At 44.9% G+C, this 26,999-nt stretch overlaps 1 protein-coding gene across 1 annotated transcript; it reads left to right on the top strand.

The window, feature by feature from the left end:
* Positions 1 to 448: 448 nt before the first annotated feature.
* Positions 449 to 26,251, top strand: LOC311134407 (CTTNBP2 N-terminal-like protein). The gene is made up of 5 exons (XM_084168084.1): positions 449 to 593; positions 12,578 to 12,685; positions 23,460 to 23,693; positions 23,901 to 24,008; positions 24,095 to 26,251. The coding sequence occupies exons 1-5, from the start codon at positions 555 to 557 to the stop codon at positions 25,370 to 25,372; spliced, it is 1,767 nt and encodes a 588-aa protein (XP_084024210.1). The 5' UTR covers positions 449 to 554; the 3' UTR covers positions 25,373 to 26,251.
* Positions 26,252 to 26,999: the final 748 nt, after the last annotated feature.

Below are 26,999 nucleotides of genomic sequence, written 5' to 3'. Positions count from 1 at the left end.
TGTTATTACGTGGTCATTATTAAGGTAGCCTATTTGAAGTGAGTAAAAGTTACAGATACAGTAGCGTAGGCTACTCTAGAAACATGAATGTTCCATGATCACGGCGCATTTTTTTGCTATCTGATAGAAATCACAACATACCCTAAAGATTTCAATGTTTTTCGTGCGCTCCTCATATCGTATGAGCTGCAATGCGACGTGAAAACGTCTCTTTGAAAACTAAACCACCTTGAGCATAGAACAAAAATGTTACATTAACATTTCAAGTGAAGCACAGTTTGTAAGAGATAAGGCAAAATAAAGTAACGTATAGGAAATTAACAAATCAAGAGGCAAAGACTTGTGGGAAAAATTCTAAACAAAGAAATCCATCCTAACCCATGCAACAGCCTCCTTTCAATGCCTCCTGCGTCTGAGGTAGACACATCTTATAGGTCAACACTCTGAATTCGGCCTTGCCTATAGGCTGATGGACATGTCACATTTGAACTAATTTCTTCCGTATAGGAAACTGAAGACGCAAGACAAGACAATTTTGACAATTGGTAAAGTTGATGTTGGAGTTTACAAAGGCATTGAAAAGACATATGAAGGTATGTTAATTGTCGAGGATAAACTTTTATATAATTATGAATAGCCAGACACTCGAATCTGCACAGCTGTCGTTGTAATACAATTGTTTATCCTTATGTCTATGGTTTATCCGAAGTAGCCTATACAATAACATTTTGAGAAGTGTAACATACACGAAACATTGTTGCTCATTAACTGAACTAAACGTAGAGGGGTTTTGTAGGATCTTCAATGTCCTGATAGAGATTGGCTAATACTATAGAAATATATATTATTCATGCGTTGTGCTTGTTTCTCTGTTTTATTTATCCTGATTTGGTAGACATGCTTATAATGATAGTCTGTCCTTAATTTAGTTATGTGAAACCAGGCTATATCATGTGACTGAACAAATGTTATAAATTGTCTATTTATTGACTAGTGTTATATTTTCCACCTCTGTCAGAAAATGTTACCTCACACAATAGCGTTTTACATTGTAACATTGTTGCAACAAAAAGACAAGACTACATGAGTAGCTTATCCACTAATTCTGATTTATCATTGAGATGGTTAGCTAGTATTTCCTAAAGCTGGCATAGTGAGGTCCGAAATTACATCAGACTTCATGGAAATGAACCAGGAGGACATCAATGAATTATAATGGCTTTGCAAAATATATTTTTTGTTTGTAATAGCACTGACATGATACTGAAATTCTAATTATTGCACACAGACATGAATGAGAACCCAAATGTAGGTAGCTACAGTATGCTGCTGACTTTGAAAAGGAATGTCAGTTATTACTTTGATCTGATCCAGTCTCTTGACACAAAAAGTGGTATTGAGTTAACCTCTACGGGATCGGTGTCCTATATACGGGACGGTTGAGCTAACGTGCGCTAATGTGATTAGCATGAAAAAAAACGGGCAAATTATGCGTACTTGCTTTATAAAACACAATTTTCCACCAACATGATAGAGTAGCTAATGCCTAGGAATGCTACTTCCTGATGTTGCGCCCTGCGTTCAGCTAGAGGTAAACAACATTGGGGACTAGTATTTAGCCACTCTAGCATTGTGGTGGAAAATGGTGTTTCATAAGGGAGGATGCATATTTTGCCCTTTTCCCCCCCACCTTTTCGCCATTAAATAAAGTTAAGTAGGAAATCGAAGCCTTTGCAGCCTGAATGGAGGATAATGTTTTAGATACGAACCGGTCCACGGGGGATACGAGTGTATTGCCGGCCACATACAATGCGTTTGGAGGTAAAAATGAACTCAATATAGCAATCTGCCAGCCTTTGGGCGATGACCTGCAGAGACTGAGTCAGTCAGTCAGTTAGTGAGTCATTGTGCAGCAGGCCAAAGGCATCTGCTACTTCTGTGCTATGACTCATCGACATTACTGATTGGTCACTTCCACAGCTACCACAGTTTTTGATTTCAAATTGGTTGTGGGAACAAAGCCATAAGTTTCCTGACCGGTAAAACTGAATGTTTTTTTAAATATTCTGAGAACAGAAGTGAACATTTTGCCTGTTCTGGGAATGTTTATTTGTAGGTTGCAGTGAGGTTCTGAGAACGTTGTACTCTGGTTCCTTGAAAATTTTCCTGGGAGGTTTTATTAAGATCAGGTGTGGCCAAAAGGTCGTTTTCCATAAAATGTCACAATAAGTTTGATTTGGCTGCTGGGGAGGCAAGGAGACCCCAGCTCAGCTAAAACCATTGACAACTGTGTGTCGATTTCAAGGGATTGTTAAATAAATGTTATAACTATTTGCTTTTAATATCATCACCTGCTGGAGATGATGAATATGAAGTTGAAAAATGGCGAAGTTTCCCTTTAACACTTTACACTTGTGGCTGAATTGAAATGTTTCTTAAAGAAGAAATATGAAAAGCATATGCATAACCATGGTAGCAATTGAAAGGAAACAGTTAGGAGATAATGGGAAAAATTATTAGACCAAAGGTAAGTGCACAACAGTTCACCTGACACAAGACTGACTCCAAACATTACTTTTCACAGCATTTGTTGATAACAAAATCTGAAAATACTCTACATAGATTCAGTAACATGATAAGTCTATTCCTGGAAAATGTGGGGTAGATGCAACATAAGACAAAACATTACAAGGGTTTGAGTGAGAGGACTAACTGGTGTCTCCCAGTGGCCACACAGTTCCTAAGCAATTTTAATGCACTTATTTGACTCAAAGAAGAGTCTTCAACCATAAGACTTTTTTGAGCTCTCCTATATGTGTCATTGAGGAACTAGAGCAACACAACCCTGCATTCCCGCCATCACACAATTATTGTTGTTTATGCAATCCAAAACCGGTCCATTATAAATCGCAATCTACGTCAGGTGGGCATAATTTGAAAGCGTGTTCTATTGCCAACATGACTAGCTAAGTTATAAAATACGATCTTACAGTGTTAGGCTTTCACAAGGCAATTCAGAGAAACAGATCGTAAGTTTGGTGCGCATAGAACGTGCATTCAGGTGCATGTGCCGTGACATTTTTCTTACAAATAAACAAACATAGGCTCATTCTGTTCAGAACAACCTAGGGTATGACGCCATGTCACCTTGTAACTGTACATCAAGCATAGTGATCATGAACGTTGACACTGTACAGTATATGACATGAGTTGTATGATTTGGAAATGTGAAGTGCACATTTGGACTCATGGGTGTTTGGCTTGCTTGTATGACATCAAAGCGGTATTTATTATAATCCTCAACATCTCATCTTTCAAAATACATCTTAATACAAGTCATCTTAATTTACAGCATTTCACTCACTCAGAAAATTTGCTGAAGTTGTCCAATTACCGGGAGCGATGGGGGCAACTTCATGTTACGCGCAGTGCTCAAATTCAGAACTTCTGTCAGTCAAAACCCATACAGTGCTGTGAAGTGCAGAGCCAGAGCGCTTATTAGTGCCCAAATCTGCCATTTTCAAACCGTATATGGGTACGAGTGTAAAGGGCTACTGTTCTCGGAACAATTTGAGAACATGACTTCAAATAGAACCACAAGGAAACCTGTAGGAAATGTTATGCTGAGGTATTGAAATTCCCACTGATTAATATTGTTTCTTAACCTTCTCTGAACTATTTGAGAACATTCCCAATGTCAAACCAGTTGGAGAACATTCCTAGAACATTACCAAAATTGAAATTAAATGTAACCATGTTTGAACTTTTAGGAAACGTTCTGTTAAAGTAATAAAATACCAAGAAAATAATGTTTTATTGTCAAGTTCTGTCACGAGGTGAGGTGTATGTGTAGTGAAAGTCAGGCGCAGGACACCGAGGCTCAGTCCAACAGAGTTTACTCAAAAAATCCAAAAGGAAGCGGTAAACAAACAACCTCAACAATAAGAGGCGAGCATTTACGCAACATGCGTAAAACACTAAAATAACAAACAAGACGCAAAACACGCAGCACAACGACAGGCGAACAACAACACACAATCCTACTAAGCAAAAGGACAGAACTTATAGGACAGGTGATCAATACACAATTGGACACAGGTGTGACAGACAGACAAAAGCAATCACACACAGAAACATAGATCGGTGGCAGCTAGTACTCCGGGGACGGCGACCGCCGACGCCTGCTCGTACCAGGAGGGGAAGCAGCCTCGGCAGAATCCGTGACAGTACCCCCCCCTTGACGCGCGGCTCCAGCCGTGCGCCGACCCCGGCCTCGGGGACGGCCAGGAGGACGCGGACCCGGGCGCGTGGGATGCCCATGGTGAAACTCAGTCAGGAGGGATGGATCGAGTATGTCCCTCCTGGGCACCCAGCACCGTTCCTCCGGACCGTACCCCTCCCACTCCACGAGATACTGGAGACCACTCATCCGGCGCCTTGAGTCCAAGATGGTCCGGACCCTGTACGCCGGGGCCCCCTCGATGTCCAAAGGGGGCGGAGGGGTCTCTCCTATCTCATCCTCTTGGAGTGGGCCAGCTACCACCGGCCTGAGAAGAGACACATGGAACGAGGGGTTAATATTTTTATACTCTATAGGCAGTTGTAACCTGTAACACACCTCGTTCAATCTTCTCAGGACTTTGAAGGGCCCCACAAACCGCCGACCCAGCTTCCGGCAGGGCAGGCGGAGGGGCAGGTTTCGAGTCGAGAGCCAGACTCGATCTCCCGGTGCGTACACCGGTGCCTCACTGCGGTGACGGTCGGCGCTCGCCTTTTGGTGACGGATGGCACGCTGCAGATGGACATGGGCCGCGTCCCACGTCTCCTCCGAGCGCCGAATCCACTCGTCCACCGCAGGGGCCTCGGTCTGGCTCTCGTGCCACGGTGCCAGGACCGGCTGATACCCTAAAATACACTGGAAAGGTGTTAATCCGGTGGAGGAGTGGCGGAGAGAGTTCTGGGCCATCTCTGCCCAGGGGATATACCTCGACCACTCCTCCGGCCGGTCCCGGCAGTAGGACCTCAAAAACCTACCCACATCCTGGTTCACACGTTCAACCTGCCCATTGCTCTCTGGGTGGTACCCCGAGGTAAGGCTCACCGAGACCCCCAACCGTTCCATAAACGCCCCCCAAACTCTGGAGGTGAACTGGGGACCTCGGTCAGACACTATATCCTCGGGGACCCCATAGTGCCGGAACACATGGGTGAACAGGGCCTCAGCGGTTTGTAGGGCAGAAGGGAGACCCGGCATAGGAAGGAGACGACAGGCCTTAGAAAACCGATCCACAACGACCAAAATGGTGGTATTCCCCTGGGAGGGGGGTAGATCGGTAACGAAATCTACCGAGAGGTGGGACCATGGTCGTTGTGGAACGGGCAGGGGATGTAGCTTACCCCTGGGCAAATGTCTAGGCGCCTTACACTGGGCACATACCGAGCAGGAGGAGACATAAACCCTCACATCCCTAGCTAACGTTGGCCACCAGTATTTCATGCTAAGACAGTGCACGGTCCGGCCAATACCTGGATGTCCAGAGGAGGGTGATGTATGAGCCCAATAAATAAGTCGATCACGAACCTCGAGCGGAACGTACGTCCGCCCCACAGGACACTCGGGGGGAGTAGGGTCGGTACGCAGTGCCCGCTCGACTTCCGCATCGACCTCCCAAACCACCGGAGCCACCAAACAAGACTCCGGCAATATGGAAGTAGGCTCGTTAGACCTCTCCTCTGTGTCATACCGCCGGGACAGGGCGTCTGCCTTAGCATTCTGGGACCCTGGGATGTATGTGATCTTGAAAACAAATCGGGTTAGGAACATGTTCCACCTAGCCTGACGAGGGTTCAATCTCCTAGCTGCCCGGATGTATTCCAGGTTACGGTGATCTGTCAGAATGAGGAAAGGGTGTTGAGCCCCCTCAAGCCAATGCCTCCACACCTTTAGAGCTTGAACAACGGCTAACAGCTCCCTGTCCCCAACGTCATAGTTGCGCTCCGCCGAGCTGAGCTTCTTAGAGTAGAAGGCACAGGGGCGGAGTTTAGGTGGCGCGCCGGACCGTTGTGACAGGACTGCCCCAATACCGGTCTCAGACGCGTCCACCTCTACTTGGAAGGGTAAAGAGGGATCCGGGTGCGCCAGCACGGGAGCCGAGGTAAACAGGTTCTTAAGTTTAACAAATGCCCTGTCCGCCTCAGCCGACCACTGCAAACGAACCGGACCCCCCTTTAGTAGAGATGTAATGGGAGCTGCAACCTGTCCAAAACCCCGAATAAACCTCCGGTAGTAATTAGCAAACCCCAAGAACCGCTGCACCTCTTTTACAGTAGTTGGAGTTTGCCAATTACGCACGGCCGATACCCGGTCTACCTCTATCTCCACACCAGACGCGGACAACCGATAACCCAAAAAGGAGACGGACTCCTGGAAGAACAGGCATTTCTCTGCCTTGACATACAAGTCATGCTCCAACAGTCTTCTCAACACTTGGCGCACCTGGGCTACATGCTCGGCTCGTGTAGCAGAGTACACTAGGATGTCATCGATGTAAACTACTACACCCTGCCTATGCATGTCCCGGAAAATCTCGTCAACAAAGGATTGGAAGACTGAAGGAGCATTCATTAACCCGTATGGCATGACGAGATACTCGTAATGACCCGAGGTTGTGCTAAATGCTGTCTTCCATTCATCCCCCCCCCTAATGCGCACCAGATTATACGCGCTCCTGAGATCTAACTTTGTGAAGAAGCGCGCGCCGCGTAATGACTCCGTCATCGTCGCAATCAGTGGAAGTGGGTAGCTGTATTTAACTGTAATCTGATTGAGACTACGGTAGTCAATACACGGACGCAATCCCCCATCCTTCTTCTTCACAAAGAAGAAACTCGAGGAGACCGGGGAAGTAGAAGGCCGTATGTATCCCTGTGCCAAGGACTCGGCTATGTACGTCTCCATAGCCGCTGTCTCCTCTTGGGACAGGGGATACACATGACTCCGTGGCAGAGCCGCTCCTGTTTGGAGATTTATCGCACAGTCCCCCTGTCTATGAGGAGGTAGCCGCGCTGCCCTCGATTTACTAAACGCAAGTGCTAAATCCTCATACTCAGGGGGAATGCGCAGTGCGGGCACTTGGTTCGGACTCTCTACCGAGGTCGCCCCTAAGGAAACACCTAGACATCTCCCTACACACTGGGCAGACCACTCCATAAGAGCCCTCTGTTGCCACGCTATGGTAGGATCATGGGTGCTTAACCAGGGAAGTCCCAACACCACGGGATACGCAGGAGAGTCAATCAGATAAAACTGAATGATCTCCTCGTGACCCCCCTGCGTTGTCATCGTCAGTGGTGCTGTGACCTCCCTGATCAGACCCGACCCCAACGGCCGGCTGTCTAAGGTGTGGACAGGAAACGGAGGTTCCACCGGCCGAAGGGGAATCCCTAACCTACCACAAAATGCCCGATCAATAAAGTTCCCAGCTGCGCCTGAATCTACTAGCGCCTTATGCTGGGAATGAGGTGCCACCTGTGGAAATCTCACAGGAATATTCATGTGACCAACAGAAAGCTCTGGGTAAGTGGGGCGCCTGCTCACCTGAAATGACTCCCCAGTGCGCGGCCTGCTGTCACCTCTCCCAAGAGACCCTCCCCAGCACCTGGCCGCGGTGTGCCCTCCACGACCGCAGGTGGTGCAGGGGATGGCTCCCCTCGGGTTCCCTCTCCTCCTCTCTCTAGCGCCAGCACCCCCGATCTCCATAGGAATAGGCTCGGAGGTGCTGGAGGGCGAAATGGACGACCCCCACTCGGGACGTCCGCGGGTGGCCAGCAGGGTGTCTAGACGGATGGAAATGTCCACCAACTGGTCAAATGACAAGTTGGTGTCCCTGCAGGCCAGCTCACGACGAACGTCCTCTCGTAGGCTACACCTGTAGTGGTCGCTGAGGGCCCTCTCATTCCACCCCGCATCCGCTGCTAGTGTCCGGAACTCCAGTGCGAACTCCTGGGCGCTCCTCTTCTCCTGTCGGAGGTGGAACAGACGCTCTCCCGCCGCTTTACCCTCCGGTGGATGATCAAAGACAGTCCTGAAGCGGCGGGAGAACTCCGCGTAGGTGATGGTTGCGGCGTCTATTCCCCTCCATTCGGCGTTGGCCCATTCCAACGCCTTGCCGGATAGACAGGAGATGAGGGCGGAGACGCTCTCGTATCCCGAGGGCGCCGGGTGTACAGTGGCCAGGTACAGTTCCACCTGTAGCAGAAATCCCTGACACCCGGCTGCAGAACCGTCATATGCCCCCGGGAGCGAGAGCCGAATACCACTGGGTTCCGGTGCTGAGAGAGGAGGACTGGCCGTTGGTGCTGGGATGGTGTGAGAAGGCGTGGGCACCTCCCGATTCATCAACCGGCGCAGTCTGTTGGACACCTCGTCCATGGCGACCCCGAGTTGCCGGATCATGGCGTCCTGGTAATTAAACCGGTCTTCCAGGGAATCGGGTATCGCCGCTGTTCCTGCTGACTCCATGGAGATGGTGTGTTGTTCTGTCACGAGGTGAGGTGTATGTGTAGTGAAAGTCAGGCGCAGGACACCGAGGCTCAGTCCAACAGAGTTTACTCAAAAAATCCAAAAGGAAGCGGTAAACAAACAACCTCAACAATAAGAGGCGAGCATTTACGCAACATGCGTAAAACACTAAAATAACAAACAAGACGCAAAACACGCAGCACAACGACAGGCGAACAACAACACACAATCCTACTAAGCAAAAGGACAGAACTTATAGGACAGGTGATCAATACACAATTGGACACAGGTGTGACAGACAGACAAAAGCAATCACACACAGAAACATAGATCGGTGGCAGCTAGTACTCCGGGGACGGCGACCGCCGACGCCTGCTCGTACCAGGAGGGGAAGCAGCCTCGGCAGAATCCGTGACAAGTTCCTTTAAAAAAAACAGTTCCAGAAAGTTGTGGGATGGTTGTATGCAAAATAACCATAGGACAACCATGCTCTGGTTCTCAGAACAATATGCGCTAGCTGGGTTCAAGTTAGGAAAACTGACAAATGCATGACAAATCTGGCAACCTGCATAAGCTTGAACTCAGAGAGAGCGAGAGAGACAGAGACAGAGAAATACACAGAGAGAGAGCGAGATAGAGAGAAAGAGACACACAGAGAGAGAGAGAGAGCCTCTGAGGTTCAGTTAGAAGTTTGTTAACGTACCATTATAAGGGGCAAATGGCTGACTAGGCTTAAAACAAACAAAGATAAAAGGATTATAGACCCAGGCATTTCTTTAGGAAGCGGAAATGAACGAGTGTGGGAATATTTGGATTTCCCATGCATGCCATCTCTTTCAGTAACATTACCCATGCTTTCTATTTGAATAAGACATTACTAGTGAGTGTATATTCAGTCATACAAGCGGCTGTGAAATTAGTGAGGCTGTAAAAGCAGACTGAAGGAAGTGGGAAGTTTAATTAGCATGCTAGCCATGTGGTCAGCCCACAAACCAAACCATGAGGAACTGGAGATTGAAGAACACATCTAAAGATCATAGATCTGCTACACACTACAGTGTGTTCTCGGATCTGAGATGAAACTGCCAGAAAGAACCATAATGTATTAGTGGAATAACTTTAGTGCAATAATAGATTTAGACTAGAGGAAGCAAATATTTTACTTCCTAAAATTGTTCTGTTCTATTACTGCTGCTGCCTCCTTTGCTATTGTCCCAGAGCTCAGAAAAGTGAATTTAATTGATTCATATCCCATAGTCTAGACATCCATTCAGATTTTTTAAGTGTCTTGTTATTGATCTGACAGATGCAGGGAGAGCTTAGCCCCCATGATGCTGTACAGTAGCAGCTCCAATCAAAGCTCCCATCTCATTATGCAACGCTCAGAGCTCCTGCTGGCCCCTCCTGATGACTTCATGATATGGAAACTTCTACTGGGCGACCACAGAGCTCGTATCAGAGAAGGCCTGCTGAATGCTTAGCGGTTGAAGCAGCATGGCTCACAGACTGTACTGGGTGGATGGGGAACTAACCAAGACAAGGGGCTGAGGCAGGCACATCAGACAGAGAGACATTTACTCTGATGTTTTAGGTCTTCTATTATGATTCAAAATTCAAAAGGCACTCGCACATCTGAGCTATCTTTGTTGCAGGTGCATGGTAACAGTTGAATAAGATGAGAAAAAATAGCTTTTGAGCTCTGACGAAGGCCTTGAGGCCGATACGTAAAGCTTAATAAAGAGCAGTGATAATAGCAAGAGCAGTGTGCGGGTTTCTTATTTTTTCTCATTTTTTCCCAGATCTTCTATTATGGCCATGGATAATCAGATATGGGGATGCTAATGGACTATAATGCTCACAGGTTTATTTTTATTTTTTTCTGGTCAGGTCACCTGGTCAGGAAGCCCTCCTGGCCCTATGAGTGTTGGTTCATCCAAGTTCAACAGAGCACCCTCTTGATTATCTTGTCACATATGACAGTCTTTTTCCAACCAACTAATAATATCCCAAAGAGCACACCATGTGTTTTCTACTCTTGTAAGGACCCCATCACTTAGTGGGATACTGTATGAACTACACTGATTCCAAAGCCTGGTCTGCATGTGTTGGCTGGTCAGAATGTGGTTGTATGTTTGAGGTGTGGATACCACAGAGTTGTCAACAGACCCAGGGCAGCTGCACTAAGTAAAGAATACAAAGACACCACAGCAGATCTTAAACATTCTCTACCCTGCCTTTTAACAAAACCACAAACTCTCAAGAGGCCCAACCAAAAGTTGGAGGGAGAGAGGATCGCAAAGCACAACTTGTTGAGTCTTGATATGAACAAATGGGAACGAATGAGGGCAAACAGCTCATTGTCAGTTACTTAATATCTTGTCAACAACTTTGTGATAATGTGGATGTAGATTGGGACTGTTTTTCCCCCCTCTATCTGCTCACCATATGTTGGCCTGTGTGTGTGAGAGTTATTTGCCTTCACATGTATGATGTAAACAGGCTCCTCACAAAGACAAATGAACCATGAGAGTGAGTGGAAAATGCAGTGATTTTCTCTCAGTTTACCAAAGCTTTTAGCTTTTATTAACGATGGTCCAGACCCAGTAGGGCCTGGTAAATGCATATAGTGTTTTATTAGTGGCAAATTGTGACATTATTGGATTAAAATGCTGCCTGTTATACAACGGCTGATTGGTTAAAACCGCATTCCAGCCGGTGTCTATTCCACAAGTTGCCACCGGCTAAATCTATGACGTTAAAATGCCTTTTTACTCTGTTCCATCTGACTGCACAATCCACTGTCTCATCAGCCCAGCCAGGCAATTTATAAACTTGATCGCCACTATAAAAAGCATCTAGACATTATCTCACATTTCTTTTAGACTAACATTTTGTTTTCAACTGGGAGATTTGTATAAACCTTGCTGTCTGTCTCTCCGACATTTGCAACATTGTTTCAATATTGAAATTCGATCTCCTGCTGTCCCATAGTAATGAACGTGTCGGGACGAGACAGGCAGGCAGGCAGCGTTTTTCAGCCATTCGAAATCATGAATCGTCCGGCATAATTTTTATGGATATATACAAAAAAATGTAAACCGAAAAAAGGTAAAATGAATTGCAGCTAATTTGCAGTCTTTCCAGCTTCAGTTTGAAGTGATTGTGTTACTGTAGCTGTGTTGTTGGCTAGCTCCTCTGAACAGTGTCTTGATGAGTGAGCACATTTTCTATGCCAGGCGAAATCGCGCCTCATTAGCTCATTGTTATGGATGTATCCAAATAAATGTCACTAGAAAACAACTTAAACAAATGCAAATGCAGCTATTTTGCTGTTATTATGGCTGCACTTTTTGCCGTGACTGTAAGTTAGCCGTAGTTGGCTAGCTAGCAAGCAAGGGATAAGAACGTTGCCAGCCAGTATGGCAATGGAACATTTTGAACGAACGACTGGGTCGAGTCCATAGATACAGAACAAAAAGACTGAACGACTGGGTCTCTAGCAACCCTAGATTTGTGTCGGGACTATATCTTGTGGAAGGATGAAATAGTATGAATAAATTAATCAAAATAACGTTTCTAATGAAAATACGTCAATCATTATTTGAATATGTTGGTAACCCGTTGTATAAAAGTGATAATGCCCTCGAAGCCGGTGTTTGGAGGATATATTGGCTCGACTTCGTCTTGGGCCTAACAACACCCGTGCCAATATATCCTCCAAACACCGGCTTCGAGGGCATTATCACTTAAATATCCAAGCCTTTGCCAGATTTGTGCTCAATTTTGCACTGTTAACATTTCTTTAAAATCATAGGTCCACAATGACCCACAGGACTCAAGGATGCTTTAACCTAAGTACAGTATAGGCCAATCATATCCAAATATCCTGTATAAATACACAAAGGAAAAAAAACGTATTCACATTACTTATATGTTGGTATGTTATAACAATGAGTAAAGGACAAAACTTCCTGCACAATGTACTTATAGTGAACATTAGAATTGAAAATGAATTGGCCCTCTTGTAATGATCCAGCTCCTGTCCCCTGCCCACAGGAGTCCCAGATGAATATGGAGAGCCTGAGCAAGCCAGAGCTGCTGATGCTCTTCAGTGTCCTGGAGGGAGAGCTGGAGGCTCGCGACATGGTCATCGAGACCCTCAGGGTAAGAGCTATCCATCGTCTTTCCCCTTGTGGAATTTCCAGGCAGGACCCAAATGCCCCTCAATGATGCCACCATTACCTATAATATGAGGTCTGAAGCATAGAGATACAACTATGATTTATAATTATGTCTGAGGAGTTGTTACCATGGTTGGGGTCAATTTTGAATTTCAGAATTTAATTCAATTTAAACAATTAATTTGAATTGAATTTGAACTGGCCACACCCCACAGGAAGAAGTAAAAAAAAAAAAATAATTCAGACCCATTCAACTAAGACATGAAACATGAAAGTCTCATTCATTTGACAAATATTTTATCAAAAGTATATACCACTTATTAATGCAAGGAATACACATACCATTTCAAATATTAGTTTGATTACAACTCAGATTTCAAACAGTAATTTTCTTTATCATGAAATGTTACATTGTTCCCTTCAATACTGCAGTGTTTGATGTAATGCATTCTGGGAAATGTATTCTGATATTTAAAAACATTAAGGGAATTATGAATTATTATAGACAACCCACAACATGATCTTATAATATTTCCAGACCACTGTAATCTTTTTTTAAAAATTTTTTGGGAAAAGGAGTTTTAAAATGTTTCAACCTTATGCTACATGGTATTGGTAACCATACATGATGTCAAAATAAACATTTCAATAGAGATAAATAAGCCATTAGAATTTCATTGAATTCAAATTCAAATTCTGCTTCCTGTGGTATGTGGCCAATTCAAATTAATTTTTCAAATGATAGAATTGACCCCAACCCAGTCAAGTCGTTTGTTGGGCACGTCATTAATCAAACAAAGTAACTCGGTAACCATATTTCTATCCTGTATAAAGCTGCCCGTTGAAGTACATAATTTAGCAATGTGAAATATATTATTTGAATAATGATACAAGTGTGGATTCATTAGTTATTGTCAAATTTAACCTACCTCGTGTTTGTTTGAAGCGCACGCTGTTTCCCTGTTGACTAGCCCTATATAGGATTCCTCGCATCCACGCATGGTGTCCTAGATGGCTACAATCCAGAGGCCGGAAAATATTTGGCAAAAATGTTTAGGGGGGTAGTTGTTTCCGAAAATCCTGTTACTGAAGGCAAATCTATAATCAGTAACTCCTTGTCTGTCCATCCAGATTGTACATATGTGGATATCTGTATAGAAACCGTCTAAACCACATTTTCTCCAAACCGGCACTTACTACGCATTATAAAATCCGGACGGATGGATAAGGAGTTACGGATTATAGATATGCATTCAGTAACAGTATTTTCAGAAACAAGTACCCCCCTTAAAATGTAAGCTGAATATTTTCAGGGCTCTGCATTGTACCCACCTAGGACACCATGCACGGATATGACACAAGCTAATGGGTGTGTGTTCATGTAAAACGTTTGTTTATGAGATGATGATATGTCTATGGTGGTAAATGATGCATTCATTGTAGAAATGTATTTTGAGCTATCATGTTGTAACATTCCTAGCGAAGGACGGTTCCTGGAAAGAGTAGGCCTACTTTCTCAGTTTGACCTTTGCCGGGGAGATAGCAGTAGTTGAAGTAGCAGTTGAAGTAGTTGAATGCCTGAACAGTTTTTTTATTGCTGAGAATATCTTTGATTGATCTAAGTATTTATGTCAGCTTCAAGTTTATCTTTTTTTAAACTGGCCAAGTCATACTGCACCTGTAAATATTGTAAATAAAATCCTCTCAATGAGGTGAACCGTCAACATCCTGTCTGACTCCTAACTCTCCGCTCCACCGCCTTCGGCTCATGCTTCACAGGAATCGCAGATGTAAGATAGCCAGGTTAGTGGTCCACAAACTGGGACTGTTGTTCGAGAGCAGAGTTAGCCATTACCTAATAGCCTCTCTTACCAGGCTTCTAGTAGTACTGTACTGTACACACGGGACAGCTGGAGACGAGACAGACTACCCATTACCTGACCTCCCATTTGAATTTTAAATTTTAAATTTTATTTCACCTTTATTTAACCAGGTAAACCAGTTGAGAACAAGTTCTCATTTACAACTGCGACCTGGCCAAGATAAAGCAAAGCAGTGCGATAAAAAACAACAACACAGAGTTACATATGGGGTAAACAAAACATAAAGTCAAAAATACAACAGAAGATATTATATACAGTGTGTGCAAATGTAGCAAGTTATGGAGGTAAGGCAATAAATAGGCCATAGTGCAAAATAATTACAATTTAGTATTAACACAGGAATGATAGATGTGCAAGAGATGATGTGCAATGATTTAACCTGACTTTAATTGATGGGATGTCCTTTAGCCAACCAGGGAAAAAGCTCTACTTTAGTAGCCACAGTATACAGCCACGTATTCCAATTCATCCTGTCAATGCACCTGGGATGTCAGGCTGTCTGGCTGTGGGAAGATAACCCTCTATCTGTCTGCAGTCTGAGGATTGTCTCTGGCTAATAACCCACATTTTCCATTCATCCTTTAAAGGTAGACTCAGGAAGATTACATTCACATACACAATGTGGTGTGCAGACAACAAAAAAACTGAACAACAGCAGCATAATTAAAATCTACCATAACTGCTGCAGGCTCATCCTAACGTGTATTGATTTAGTTGCATGTTTGACAAGTCATGTTGAGTTTTTATTGATCACCATGACCGCTGATTAGTACCAAGTACAATACAAAGTAACCTGAGTAATACAACAAACTATATCTAGGTGAACAAACTGCAGAAATCAAGGTCCCCTAGAACATTCATGTGTTGTGTCTAGACCATAATCTACACATCTCCTGGGCACTGCCCATCTAAGGCAAGGCAATTGAATGCACCGTGCTGTGTGGGTGGAAGATGACTATGTGTGCAGTGAGACTTGGAGTGAACAAATAAACAAAGGCCTTAACTGGAGCCGTGGGGATGTGTGGCTGACTGTGTGGCTTCACTGACACTAAATCACCCTGATCTGTAAACTCATTCCTTGGTTGCCTAAGCAGTAGTCTCTTGTGGCCAGCAATGGTTCTGAGATTACCTCAAAACAGTGTACACTGGAATATGGAATCTCTTCTTGCACTCACATGAAAGAAAAGTGAACAACATTACAACAATGGATCCCATAGTTACTCAAATTGAGAAAGGCTGAGGACTAGAATAACAACTTTTCTTCTTTTGGTTTTCAGTAGGTGTATGTTTTCATTTCCCGCTACAAAACAAAGAACCGTGTGTTAGGTAGCATATGAACTCACCAATATTTGGAGCAACAGATCATGTGAACAATTCTTATAGCTCAAGGCACTCAGTCTCTTGCTAATTTTGAATCACCACAGTATGTCATGAGAACTATTCAGTATGTGGTTCAACAGAGCAGCCACAAGCTGCCATTGACGTGGTATTGTATGTGTTTCACTGTCAGTCACATGGTGATTCCTATTTCCAATGAGTCTAAAGGTTTACATTTGTTATATTACCTTATTTTTTTTACTAATTTCTTATAATGGCATGGTATGCTGGGAAATCAAGTTGGGTTAATATGACAGATATTTCTGTGTTCTGTTTCTACAATGTTTTATGATAATGTCTAAAGCTATTCTCACTGTTTACCAGTATCCATCCATAGCTCATTTTACCTGCTTCTCCTTATGCTGTGGCATGCTGCAGAAAGTTGGAGCCTAGCGATGCCCATATTTGGCACACACTAGTGTGGGAAAAAAGGAAGTACAAAATGTTAGAATTGGGACCGTTTCGTGCCTGCTAGCAATGCCACATTAGCGCAGGAATGAGTGAATAAGCTTTGGTTGACCTGGCTGTTAAACATTAGCAACGTCAGGAATGTGTTTCATGTCAGTCCTCCTCCTCACACTCCCCCCTTCTCGAAAGCACCACTGGAACACCAAACAGCCTCCCTTTGTGCTGCAGTGTGTGTGTGTGTGTGTGTGTGTGTGTGTGTGTGTGTGTGTGTGTGTGTGTGTGTGTGTGTGTGTGTGTGTGGACATGTTTAACTAATCTTGTGGGGACCAGTAGAATAGTAAACAAACATAAATGTGACCAACTGGGGACATTTTGTTAGTCCCCATGAGGTCAAATGCTATTTCTAGGGGGTTTAGGGTTAAGGTTAGAATTAGTGTTAGGGTTAGAATTACGTTAATAATAATATAATATGCCATTTAGCAGACGCTTTTATCCAAAGCGACTTACAGTCATGTGTGCATAAATGTTTACGTATGGGTTAAGGGTTAGGGTTAGGAGCTAGGGTTAGGTTTAGGGTTAAGGTTAGGGTAAGGGTAAGAGTACGGGTTAGGGTTAGGTTTAGGCTTAGGGGTAAGGGAAAATAGGATTTTTAATGGGACTGAATTGTGTGTCCCCACAAGGTTAGCTGTACAAGACTGTGTGTGTGTGTGTGTGCGTGTGTGCGTGTGCGTGTGTGCGTGCGTGCGTACGTGTGTGTTTGTGTTCTGCGGGGGACGCACCGTCATCTTAATTTCCTTGTGTTTACTCTATTGGAGGTGACATGTGTCACAGCAGTCACTGTTGAGTGAGAGGCCTGGATGGATGACAACGATTGTCAGAGGACTTGGCTGTAGCACAAATAGATCTGGGACCAGGCTATAACATAGTGAGAGAGGAGTAAGCTACAGTACATACAGATCTGGGACCAGGCTTGGTGCTTGGTGTGGGGACCATTGCACTGGACAGTTGTGTTATGATGTGTGAGGCTGAGGAATGTTCCCTCTCTCTCCTGGGTCATACAGGTCAGATACAGGACCAGGGTATTGGGTAATGGCTAATGACTAGCTGTCATGCACCAGACTGTGCCCACTGTGTGTTTCAGAGAAATGTTTCAAGTCTTGCAGGTCCTTATTTTCCATCCTTTTTGATCTGCCCTCTCATATCCCAACGGACCAGATCAAATAACAGCATGAACAAGACTTCACAGCCTCTGTATCCTGATATCTTTACCGATGGATAGATATTACAGTGCCTTGCAAAAGTGTTCATCCCCCTTGCCGTTTTTCTTATTTTGTAGCATTACAACCTGTAATTTAAATTGATTTTTATTTGAATTTCATGTAATGGACATACACAAAATAGTCCAAATTGGTGAAGTGAAAAGAAAAAAATAACTTGTAATTTTTTTTTTTTACAAATAAATAACGGAAAAGGGGTGTGTGCATATGTATTCACCCCCTCTGCTATGAAGCCCCTAAATAAGATCTGGTGCAACCAATTACCTTCAGAAATCACATAATTAGTTAAATAAAGTCCACCTGTGAGCAATCTAAGTGTCACATGATCTGTCACATGATCTCAGTATATATACACCTGTTCTGAAAGGCCCCAGAGTCTGCAACACCACTAAGCAAGGGGCACCACCAAGCAAGCAGCACCGTGAAGACCAAGGAGAAGTACAGATCAGGGTTGGGTTATAAAAAAATATCGGAAACTTTGAACATCCCACAAAGCACCATTAAATCCATTATTAAAAAATGGAAAGAATATGGCACCACAACAAACCTGCCAAGAGAGGGCCGCCCACCAAAAACTCACGGACCAGGCAAGGAGGGCATTAATCAGAGAGGCAACAAAGAGACCAAAGATAACACTGAAGGAGCTGCAAAGCTCCATAGCGGAGATTGGAGTATCTGTCCATAGGACCACTTTAAGCCATACACTCCACAGAGCTGGGCTTTCCGGAAGAGTGGCCAGAAAAAAGCCATTGCTTAAAGAAAGAAATAAGCAAACACGTTTGGTGTTCGCCAAAAGGCATGTGGTCAAATGAGACTAAAATTGAGATTTTTGGCCGTCAAGGAAATCGCTATGTCTGGCGCAAACCCAACACCTCTTATCACCCCGAGAACACCATCCCCACAGTGAAGCATGGTGGTGGCAGCATCATGCTGTGGGCATGTTTTTCATCGGCAAGGACTGGGAAACTGGTCAGAATTGAAGGAATGATGGATGGCGCTAAATACAGCGGGGGGGGGGGGGGGGGGGGGTTATGCACACTCAAGTGTTCTGTTTTTTTTGTGTTATTTCTTGTTTGTTTCACAAGCAAAAATATTTTGCATCTTCAAAGTGGTAGGCATGTTGTGTACATCAAATGAAACAAACCCCCCAAAAATCTATTTTAATTCCCGGTTGTAAGGCAACAAAATAGGAAAAATGTCAAGGGGGGGTGAATACTTTCGCAAGCCACTGTACAGTGGGGAAAAAAAGTATTTAGTCAGCCACCAATTGTGCAAGTTCTCCCACAGAAAAAGATGAGAGAGGCCTGTAATTTTCATCATAGGTACACGTCAAATATGACAGACAATTTGAGAAGAAGAAAAAATCCAGAAAATCACATTGTAGGATTTTTAATGAATTTATTTGCAAATTATGGTGGAAAATAAGTATTTGGTCACCTACAAACAAGCAAGATTTCTGGCTCTCACAGACCTGTAACTTCTTCTTTAAGAGGCTCCTCTGTCCTCCACTCGTTACCTGTATTAATGGCACCTGTTTGAACTTGTTATCAGTATAAAAGACACCTGTCCACAACCTCAAACAGTCACACTCCAAACTCCACTATGGCCAAGACCAAAGAGCTGTCAAAGGACACCAGAAACAAAATTGTAGACCTGCACCAGGCTGGGAAGACTGAATCTGCAATAGGTAAGCAGCTTGGTTTGAAGAAATCAACTGTGGGAGCAATTATTAGGAAATGGAAGACATACAAGAGCACTGATAATCTCCCTCGATCTGGGGCTCCACGCAAGATCTCACCCCGTGGGGTCAAAATGATCACAAGAACGGTGAGAAAAAATCCCAGAACCACACGGGGGGACCTAGTGAATGACCTGCAGAGAGCTGGGACCAAAGTAACAAAGCCTACCATCAGTAACACACTACGCCGCCAGGGACTCAAATCCTGCAGTGCCAGACGTGTCCCCCTGCTTAAGCCAGTACATGTCCAGGCCCGTCTGAAGTTTGCTAGAGTGCATTTGGATGATCCAGAAGAGGATTGGGAGAATGTCATGTTGTCAGATGAAACCAAAATAGAACGTTTTGGTAAAAACTCAACTCGTCGTGTTTGGAGGACAAAGAATGCTGAGTTGCATCCAAAGAACACCATACCTACTGTGAAGCATGGGGGTGGAAACATCATGCTTTGGGGCTGTTTTTCTGCAAAGGGACCAGGACGACTGATCCGTGTAAAGGAAAGAATGAATGGTGCCATGTATCGTGAGATTTTGAGTGAAAACCTCCTTCCATCAGCAAGGGCATTGAAGATGAAACGTGGCTGGGTCTTTCAGCATGACAATGATCCCAAACACACCACCCGGGCAACGAAGGAGTGGCTTCGTAAGAAGCATTTCAAGGTCCTGGAGTGGCCTAGCCAGTCTCCAGATCTCAACCCCATAGAAAATCTTTGGAGGGAGTTGAAAGTCTGTGTTGCCCAGCGACAGCCCCAAAAAATCACTGCTCTAGAGGAGATCTGCATGGAGGAATGGGCCAAAATACCAGCAACAGTGTGTGAAAACCTTGGGAAGACTTACAGGAAACGTTTGACCTCTGTCATTGCCAACAAAGGGTATATAACAAAGGATTGAGAAACTTTTGTTATTGACCAAATACTTATTTTCCACCATAATTTGCAAATAAATTCATTAAAAATCCTACTGTGATTTTCTGGATTTTTTTTTCTCATTTTGTCTGTCATAGTTGACGTGTACCTATGATGAAAATTACAGGCCTCTGTCATCTTTTTAAGTGGGAGAACTTGCACAATTGGTGGCTGACTAAATACTTTTTTCCCCACTGTATATATGACATTGGCATATGTTTTGTTCCTGCCTAGCAGAGACACACCATTGGGCGCACACTCTACTAGCTTAGCCGACTGCTCAGCCGAACACAACATTGGTCGTACAGTGCCTGCCCTCCAGGACACCTACAGTCGTGGTCAAAAGTTTTGAGAAGGAAAAAAATACTAATTTTCACAGTCTGCTGCCTCAGTTTTGATGATGGCAATTTGCATATACTCCAGAATGTCACAAAAGGACCAGCTGCCATCATGTCAGTGATTCTCTCGTTAACACAGGTGAGAGTGTTGACGAGGACAAGGCTGGAGATCACTCTGTCATGCTGATTGAGTTAGAAAAACAGACTGGAAGCTTTAAAAGGAGGGTGGTGCTTGAAATCATTTTTCTTCCTCTGTTAACCATGGTTACCTGCAAGGAAACATGTGCCGTCATCATTGCTTTGCACAAAAAGGGCTTCACAGGCAAGGATATTGCCGCTAGTAAGATTGCACCTAAATCAGCCATTTATCGGATCATCAAGAACTTCAAGGAGAGAGGTTGAATTGTTGTGAAGAATGCCCAAGAAAGTCCAGCAAGCGCCAGGACCGTCTCCTAAAGTTGATTCAGCTGTGGGATCGGGGCACCACCAGTGCAGAGCTTGCTCAGGAATGGCAGCAGGCAGGTGTGAGTGCATCTGCACGCACAGTGAGGTGAAGACTTTTGGAGGATGGCCTGGTGTCAAGAAGGGCAGCAAAGAAGCCACTTCTCTCCAGGAAAAATATCAGGGACAGACTGATATTCTGCAAAAGGTACAGGGATTGAACTGCTGAGGACTGGGGTAAAGTAATTTTCTCTGATGAATCCCCTTTCCGATTGTTTGGGGCATCTGGAAAACACCTTGTCCGGAGAAGACAAGGTGAGCGCTACCATCAGTCCTGTGTCATGCCAACAGTAAAGCATCCTAAGACCATTCATGTGTGGGGTTGCTTCTCAGCCAAGGGAGTGGGCTCACTCACATTTTTGCCTAAGAACACAGCCATGAATAAAGAATGGTACCAACACATCCTCAGAGAGCAACTTCTCCCAACCACCCAAGAACAGTTTGGTGACGACCAATGCCTTTTCCAGCATGTTGGAGCACCTTGCCATAAGGCAAAAGGGATAACTAAGTGGCTCGGGGAACAGAACATCGACATTTTGGGTCCATGGCCAGGAAACTCCCCAGACCTTAATCCCATTGAGAACTTGTAGTCAATCCTCAAGAGGCGGGTGGACAAACAAAACCCCACAAATTCTGACTTACTCCAAGCATTGATTATGCAAGAATGGGCTGCCATCAGTCAGGATGTGGCCCAGCAGTTAATTGACAGCATGCCAGGGCGGATTGCAGAGGTCTTGAAAAAGAAGGGTCAACACTGCAAATATTGACTCTTTGCATAAACTTAATGTAATTGTCAATAAAAGCCTTTGACACTTATGGAATGCTTGTAATTATACTTCAGTATACCATAGTAACATCTGACAAAAATATCTCATAACACTGAAGCAGCGAACTTTGTGAAGACCAATACTTGTGTCGTTCTCAAAACTTTTGACCACGACTGTACAACACCAGGTGTCGCAGGAAGGCCAAGAAGATCATCAGGGGCCATCCGTGCCGCGGCCTGTTCTCCCCGCTTCCATCACAGACGCGGGCAGTGTAGTATCATCATGGCAAAAACGGACAGTTTGGCTAATAGCTTCTACCAGACCATCAGGCTGCTGAATAGCCACCACTAGGCAGCTACCTACTACCTGCTCCCCACCCCCTCAACAGACATTTACCCTGCCCCACCCCACTGGACATTTATCAGTGTTACAGTTGTAAATATGTATTTATTGTTATTTTAAAAAAAATTAATTATTTGTATTGTTTCACTCACTTCCCTTTGACCTGCACTGTTGGAGCACGGCGCTTAAGATTTTCACTGTACCCTGCAATTACATATGCGACCCTGTGCATGTGACTAATAAACTCTAATTTAATCAACTAATCATAGTCTCGAATCAAGAGTTTTTAAATAGTTGAATCAGGTGTGTTTCTGCTAGGCAAAAGCTTGCACCCAGAGGCAACAACTGACCCTCAGTGGATAAGAATGGCCATCCCTTAGACCTGTGCCTTGTTTCCGTACAACCACCACATTGACTCCTTCAGCCAGGTTCACTGCAGCTCAGAGGCAAGTTGCTGAAGTCGCCATTGTTCCCCATGCACTGGTAGAGTAAAGGTCTAGTCAGCCCTGGCCCAGACCCCAGCAGGAGCAGCCACCGTACAAATGCGCTGACTGAAGACAGACAACATCTGTTGCGTCTTCCTCTTTCTCTAGCACACTTTCCTCTTCTGCCTGCTCCCTCGCTCTCTTCTCCCCCCTCTCTCTCTCTCTCTCTCTCTCTCTCTACTTCTTCCTCTTCTGCCTGCTCTACCTCTTTCCCTCTCACCCTCTCTTTCTCTCTCTCCTGCTCTCTCCCTATCTCTATCTTCCTGGTAGGGATGGGAATCCCCACACCCATAGAAAATATGGTTGATGTTTCTCTTGGCATGTTACGTTTGCCGCTGTGGCTGACTTCCTGTTTAGCAGGCAGTGGAGGGAAGATTATTGCAGCAGGCCTGAAGGAAGGGAAAGAGCAGCATGCAGAAACTGAAAAGAAACAGATTATGGGTTTTGGAAGTCGCTGGGGAGCCAGGTTAGACTTGTGCATAGTGTATTGTTTATTGTACATGTAGCTGCATAGTACTAGTGGCTGTCTGATTATCATATTTGACTTTCTTATATACTTACAAAACTGTAATATATCTCAGGGACAGAGTATGTTTATTCAGGTAGAAACTTAAATTACTGTTACAGTAAGAGCTGATTGAACAATAACAATAACCATTATAGACAATATAACCCGTTTTGACACACATACAGTACTCTACCCCAGTGTTTCTCAACCCTCGTCTCCTCTCCTCCCTCAGGCCCAGTGCAGAGACACATATGTGGAGAAGCGCTATGGAAAGTACAACCTGAGTGACCCGTTCCTGGCTCTGCAGAGGGACGGTGAGGCCTTGGGGGGGCAGAGCCCTGGGGTCCACCAGGCTGCAGCCTGCTCTAGCCCCCTGGCTGTGCTCAAGCAGGTGGTCACCCACTGCAGGAGGATGCAGGAGAAGATGCTCGCCCAGCTAGCTGCAGCCGAGAGCAGGCACAGGAGGGTAGGGCTGGGTGTTGTGGCTGGGGCTTAAATGCCAACCCCTCCACTTTTGATTAGATTAAAGATAAACAAAACTAGCTGACAACCGAAGCATAACTAATCAGGAGGGGTTGTTTTCCACCAGGGAAATTGCATTTAGTTAGCAGATTATCCTGACCTGGGAATGTATCATTTCTGTGTCTCTGTCTCCCCCCTGTGGTTGTGTCAGGTCATTGCAGATCTGGAGGAGGCGAGTAGAAGGCATGCAGAGGACACCGCCGAGGGCGATGATGTCACTTGCATCCTAGAAAAGGAGAGGGAACGCCTCTTGCAACAGGTAGAGATAACATCAATATCTGAGTGATAACTGCTATAGGATTCCATTTTTAAAATGTAACCTATTGTACTCTATTCTGCCTTTAGCTGGAGTTTGAGCGGGGCCAGGTGCGTCGTCTGGAGAAGGAACAGAAGAAGGTCCTGGTGCAGCTGGAGGAGGAGCGGTTGCAGCACAAGCAGCTTTCCTCTGCCCTGGCCAAGGAGTGCAAGTGGGCCAGTCAGCGGGCCCTGGAGGAGGGCCACCGCCTGGCTGAGGCAGGCCGGAGGCTGGAGAAGGAGCAGGGGGAGATCCTGGCCCTGAGGGCCGAGCTGCAGGAGGAGAGGAGGAGGGCCTTGCAGATGGAGGCCAGGGTGGAGGAGCGGCTGGCTGAGTTCGACACGGAGAAGGAGCAGCTCCGCTCTCGGCTCAAGAGGGAGGAGGCCCAGTGCTGCCTGCTGCAGGAGCAGGTGGAGGCGCTGAGGAGAGAGCTGCAGGGAGAGAAGGGAGCTGAGGAGGAGGAAGAGAGGAGAGACTCTCCTGTGGACACCAGTGGAGGGTCACCACTACTACGACCACCACCACACTCCAGCCAGGTAGAGGGGGGTAAGGAGCCTAAAGTCAACAGGCACGACTTCCTCAGGGAGGACGCCCTTCCAGACAGACTGGGCCTGGACAACTGGAGTGAGAACAGCAGCCCTGTCCTGCTATCCCCTGCCCTCCTGAACCAGAGCCTGTCCCCCTGCAGCACGGGGTCCTCCTCCCTCACCTCCTCCCCCTGCTCCTCTCCTCAGCTGGCCAAACGGCTGGCCCTGGCCACCAGCCCCAGCTACCAGTCCTCCTACCAGGCAGGCATCAACCAGCGCTTCCACGCTGCTCGCCACAAGTTCCAGGGCCACACTGAAGCAGAGCAGCAACAGCAGGATGGAAGAGGGGGTGGCAGCCTGCCCCAGTCACCCAGAGACCTGTCCCCATCCCCTGAGCCCGTCCCTGTCTCTGTCCCCAGGCCAGCCAAGCAGCTGGCCCGCAGCACAGTCACCCAGGTCCTGTCCCGCTTCACAGTCCAGCAGGGGGCCAAACCTCCGCCACCTAACAACTCTCCCTTCGGCACTGACTACCGTAACCTGGCCCTGACCCCATCCTCCCCTGTCATCCCCAGGGCCTCTGGTGCTCTGCCCCTAGGGGTCCGCTCCCCCACCATCCCCCGAGCAGACAGGGGCAACCCGCCCCCCATTCCCCCTAAGAAGCCTGGCCTGGCCCAGTCTCCAGCGCCACCCATCCATGGTACCAGAGCCAGACACTTTCCTGAGCTGTCAGGAAGCTGTGGTCTCACCAGCAGCAAGGAGAACGTTAAAGAGCTGGACATGGTGGTTTCCTCCATCAGCTAGCCTAGCCTGCTACTGGGTGCTACTAGTGCTGTGTTCTTTTATACTGCTCACACGTTTGTATGCTAAGGCACGCTCCAAAACACTGTCAAGTTAACTGTATTTATTTTACATGCATTCTGCTTCATTTTTATTATAGCACTATAGATGTGTTTGTATTTATCCATTTTTGGTTTGCTGAGTTGTTAATAATTTAAGAAGAAGAAGCAGTAAAATGGTGAAAAATGTGCCAACATACATGTCAGTTGCTGGGTATTTTTCAAAGGTTTGCTAAGAAGAGCATGCAATGTCATGGGACAATCAAATGTCTCTCTATGCACTACTTATAAAACAGCTTCTGAATTTGAGTTAGGAAATAAGCATATCTCTAAATCAAGATTTGGATTTAACCTACTGTGTTGTTCTGGAAATACTGAACAAAATAAGAGAGCTTATCTTGAACTGAAGAGTTTAATACTGAAACTAGGCTGCTTACAAACACATTATTATAATGATTATATTTCCTAAAATGGCACAGGATTTTACAATTCCATATCTTCAAGGCTTAATAAGTTGGCAGTATTATGTGTATATACAGTATTCTGTGTATATGCAGTATTCTGTGTATATGCAGTATTATTAATACTATTATGTATTATGTGTAGCGAATATTTGCTCTCATACCAATTGTCTGGTCAAACATTTAGAATGTATATTTTTACACGGTCAGAGCACAATATATATATTTTTACACCCGCATATTGGTTTGTCATATAGCTATTATACTGCAAATATAAATATTTAATTCAGTTTTTATACGGTACATTAAATATTGCCTTAGTATGTCACTTGGCTATCAGGACTAGTAATCAGCGCTGCTGAACGGGGAGAATCTCAATTGCATACTCCTTGCATCCTCTCTCCTTGCCTCCTTCTCAAAACCCATTGGAGGCGAAGGTCAAAGCAGAGGGACCTCTGGCTTTCTCATCCAATGGGTTTTGAGAAGGAGGCGAAGAGAGTGGATGCAAGGAGTATGCAATTGAGATTATCCCATTGTTTAGTAAGACAATCAAGTATTGTAGTTATAGTATTATAAAGAATTTACTGTACTATCGCTTGTGTTATTTACCCCATAGCTGTTTTGGCAATGATGAGGGGGTAGTTGTGGGGGGAAATATCATAAAGTATTATATATCATAAAAATGTATGGTAATATATTTTATTATTATCACGTAATGAGTTCTGCTTGCATTTGTTGTTCATTTGATTGAAGATGAGAAACGGCAGAAGAAATGAGTACTGTGTCAGACAGGGAAAAGAGAAAAGGCTGTGCACGCTGTTTTTGGTGCTCCCAAAATCATATTTTACAGTAGTCAGATTATTATGTATTGTATTGCATTGCAAAACCTTTTAGACTTCCATGCATATGATTGAATGTTTATTTGTAATTATTTAATATCTTGCTTATCATATGATTTGTTACAGCATTATCCATGATAGATATAAAAAGAGTCCACTCAATTCCTCAACCTCACTGCATCTAGTCATACATGTATATCTATTGATCAATTACTGTGATCCGGTAGTTTTCAATACACATTTAAAAATCAACCATGCTTTTCTCTTTTTACTTGTTGTCTATTGATTTCTT

Source organism: Coregonus lavaretus (genome assembly GCF_964263955.1).
Source record: "Coregonus lavaretus genome assembly, chromosome: 8".
In the NCBI taxonomy this organism is placed as follows: domain Eukaryota; kingdom Metazoa; phylum Chordata; class Actinopteri; order Salmoniformes; family Salmonidae; genus Coregonus; species Coregonus lavaretus.
This window is presented reverse-complemented; position numbering and strand designations above follow the sequence as displayed.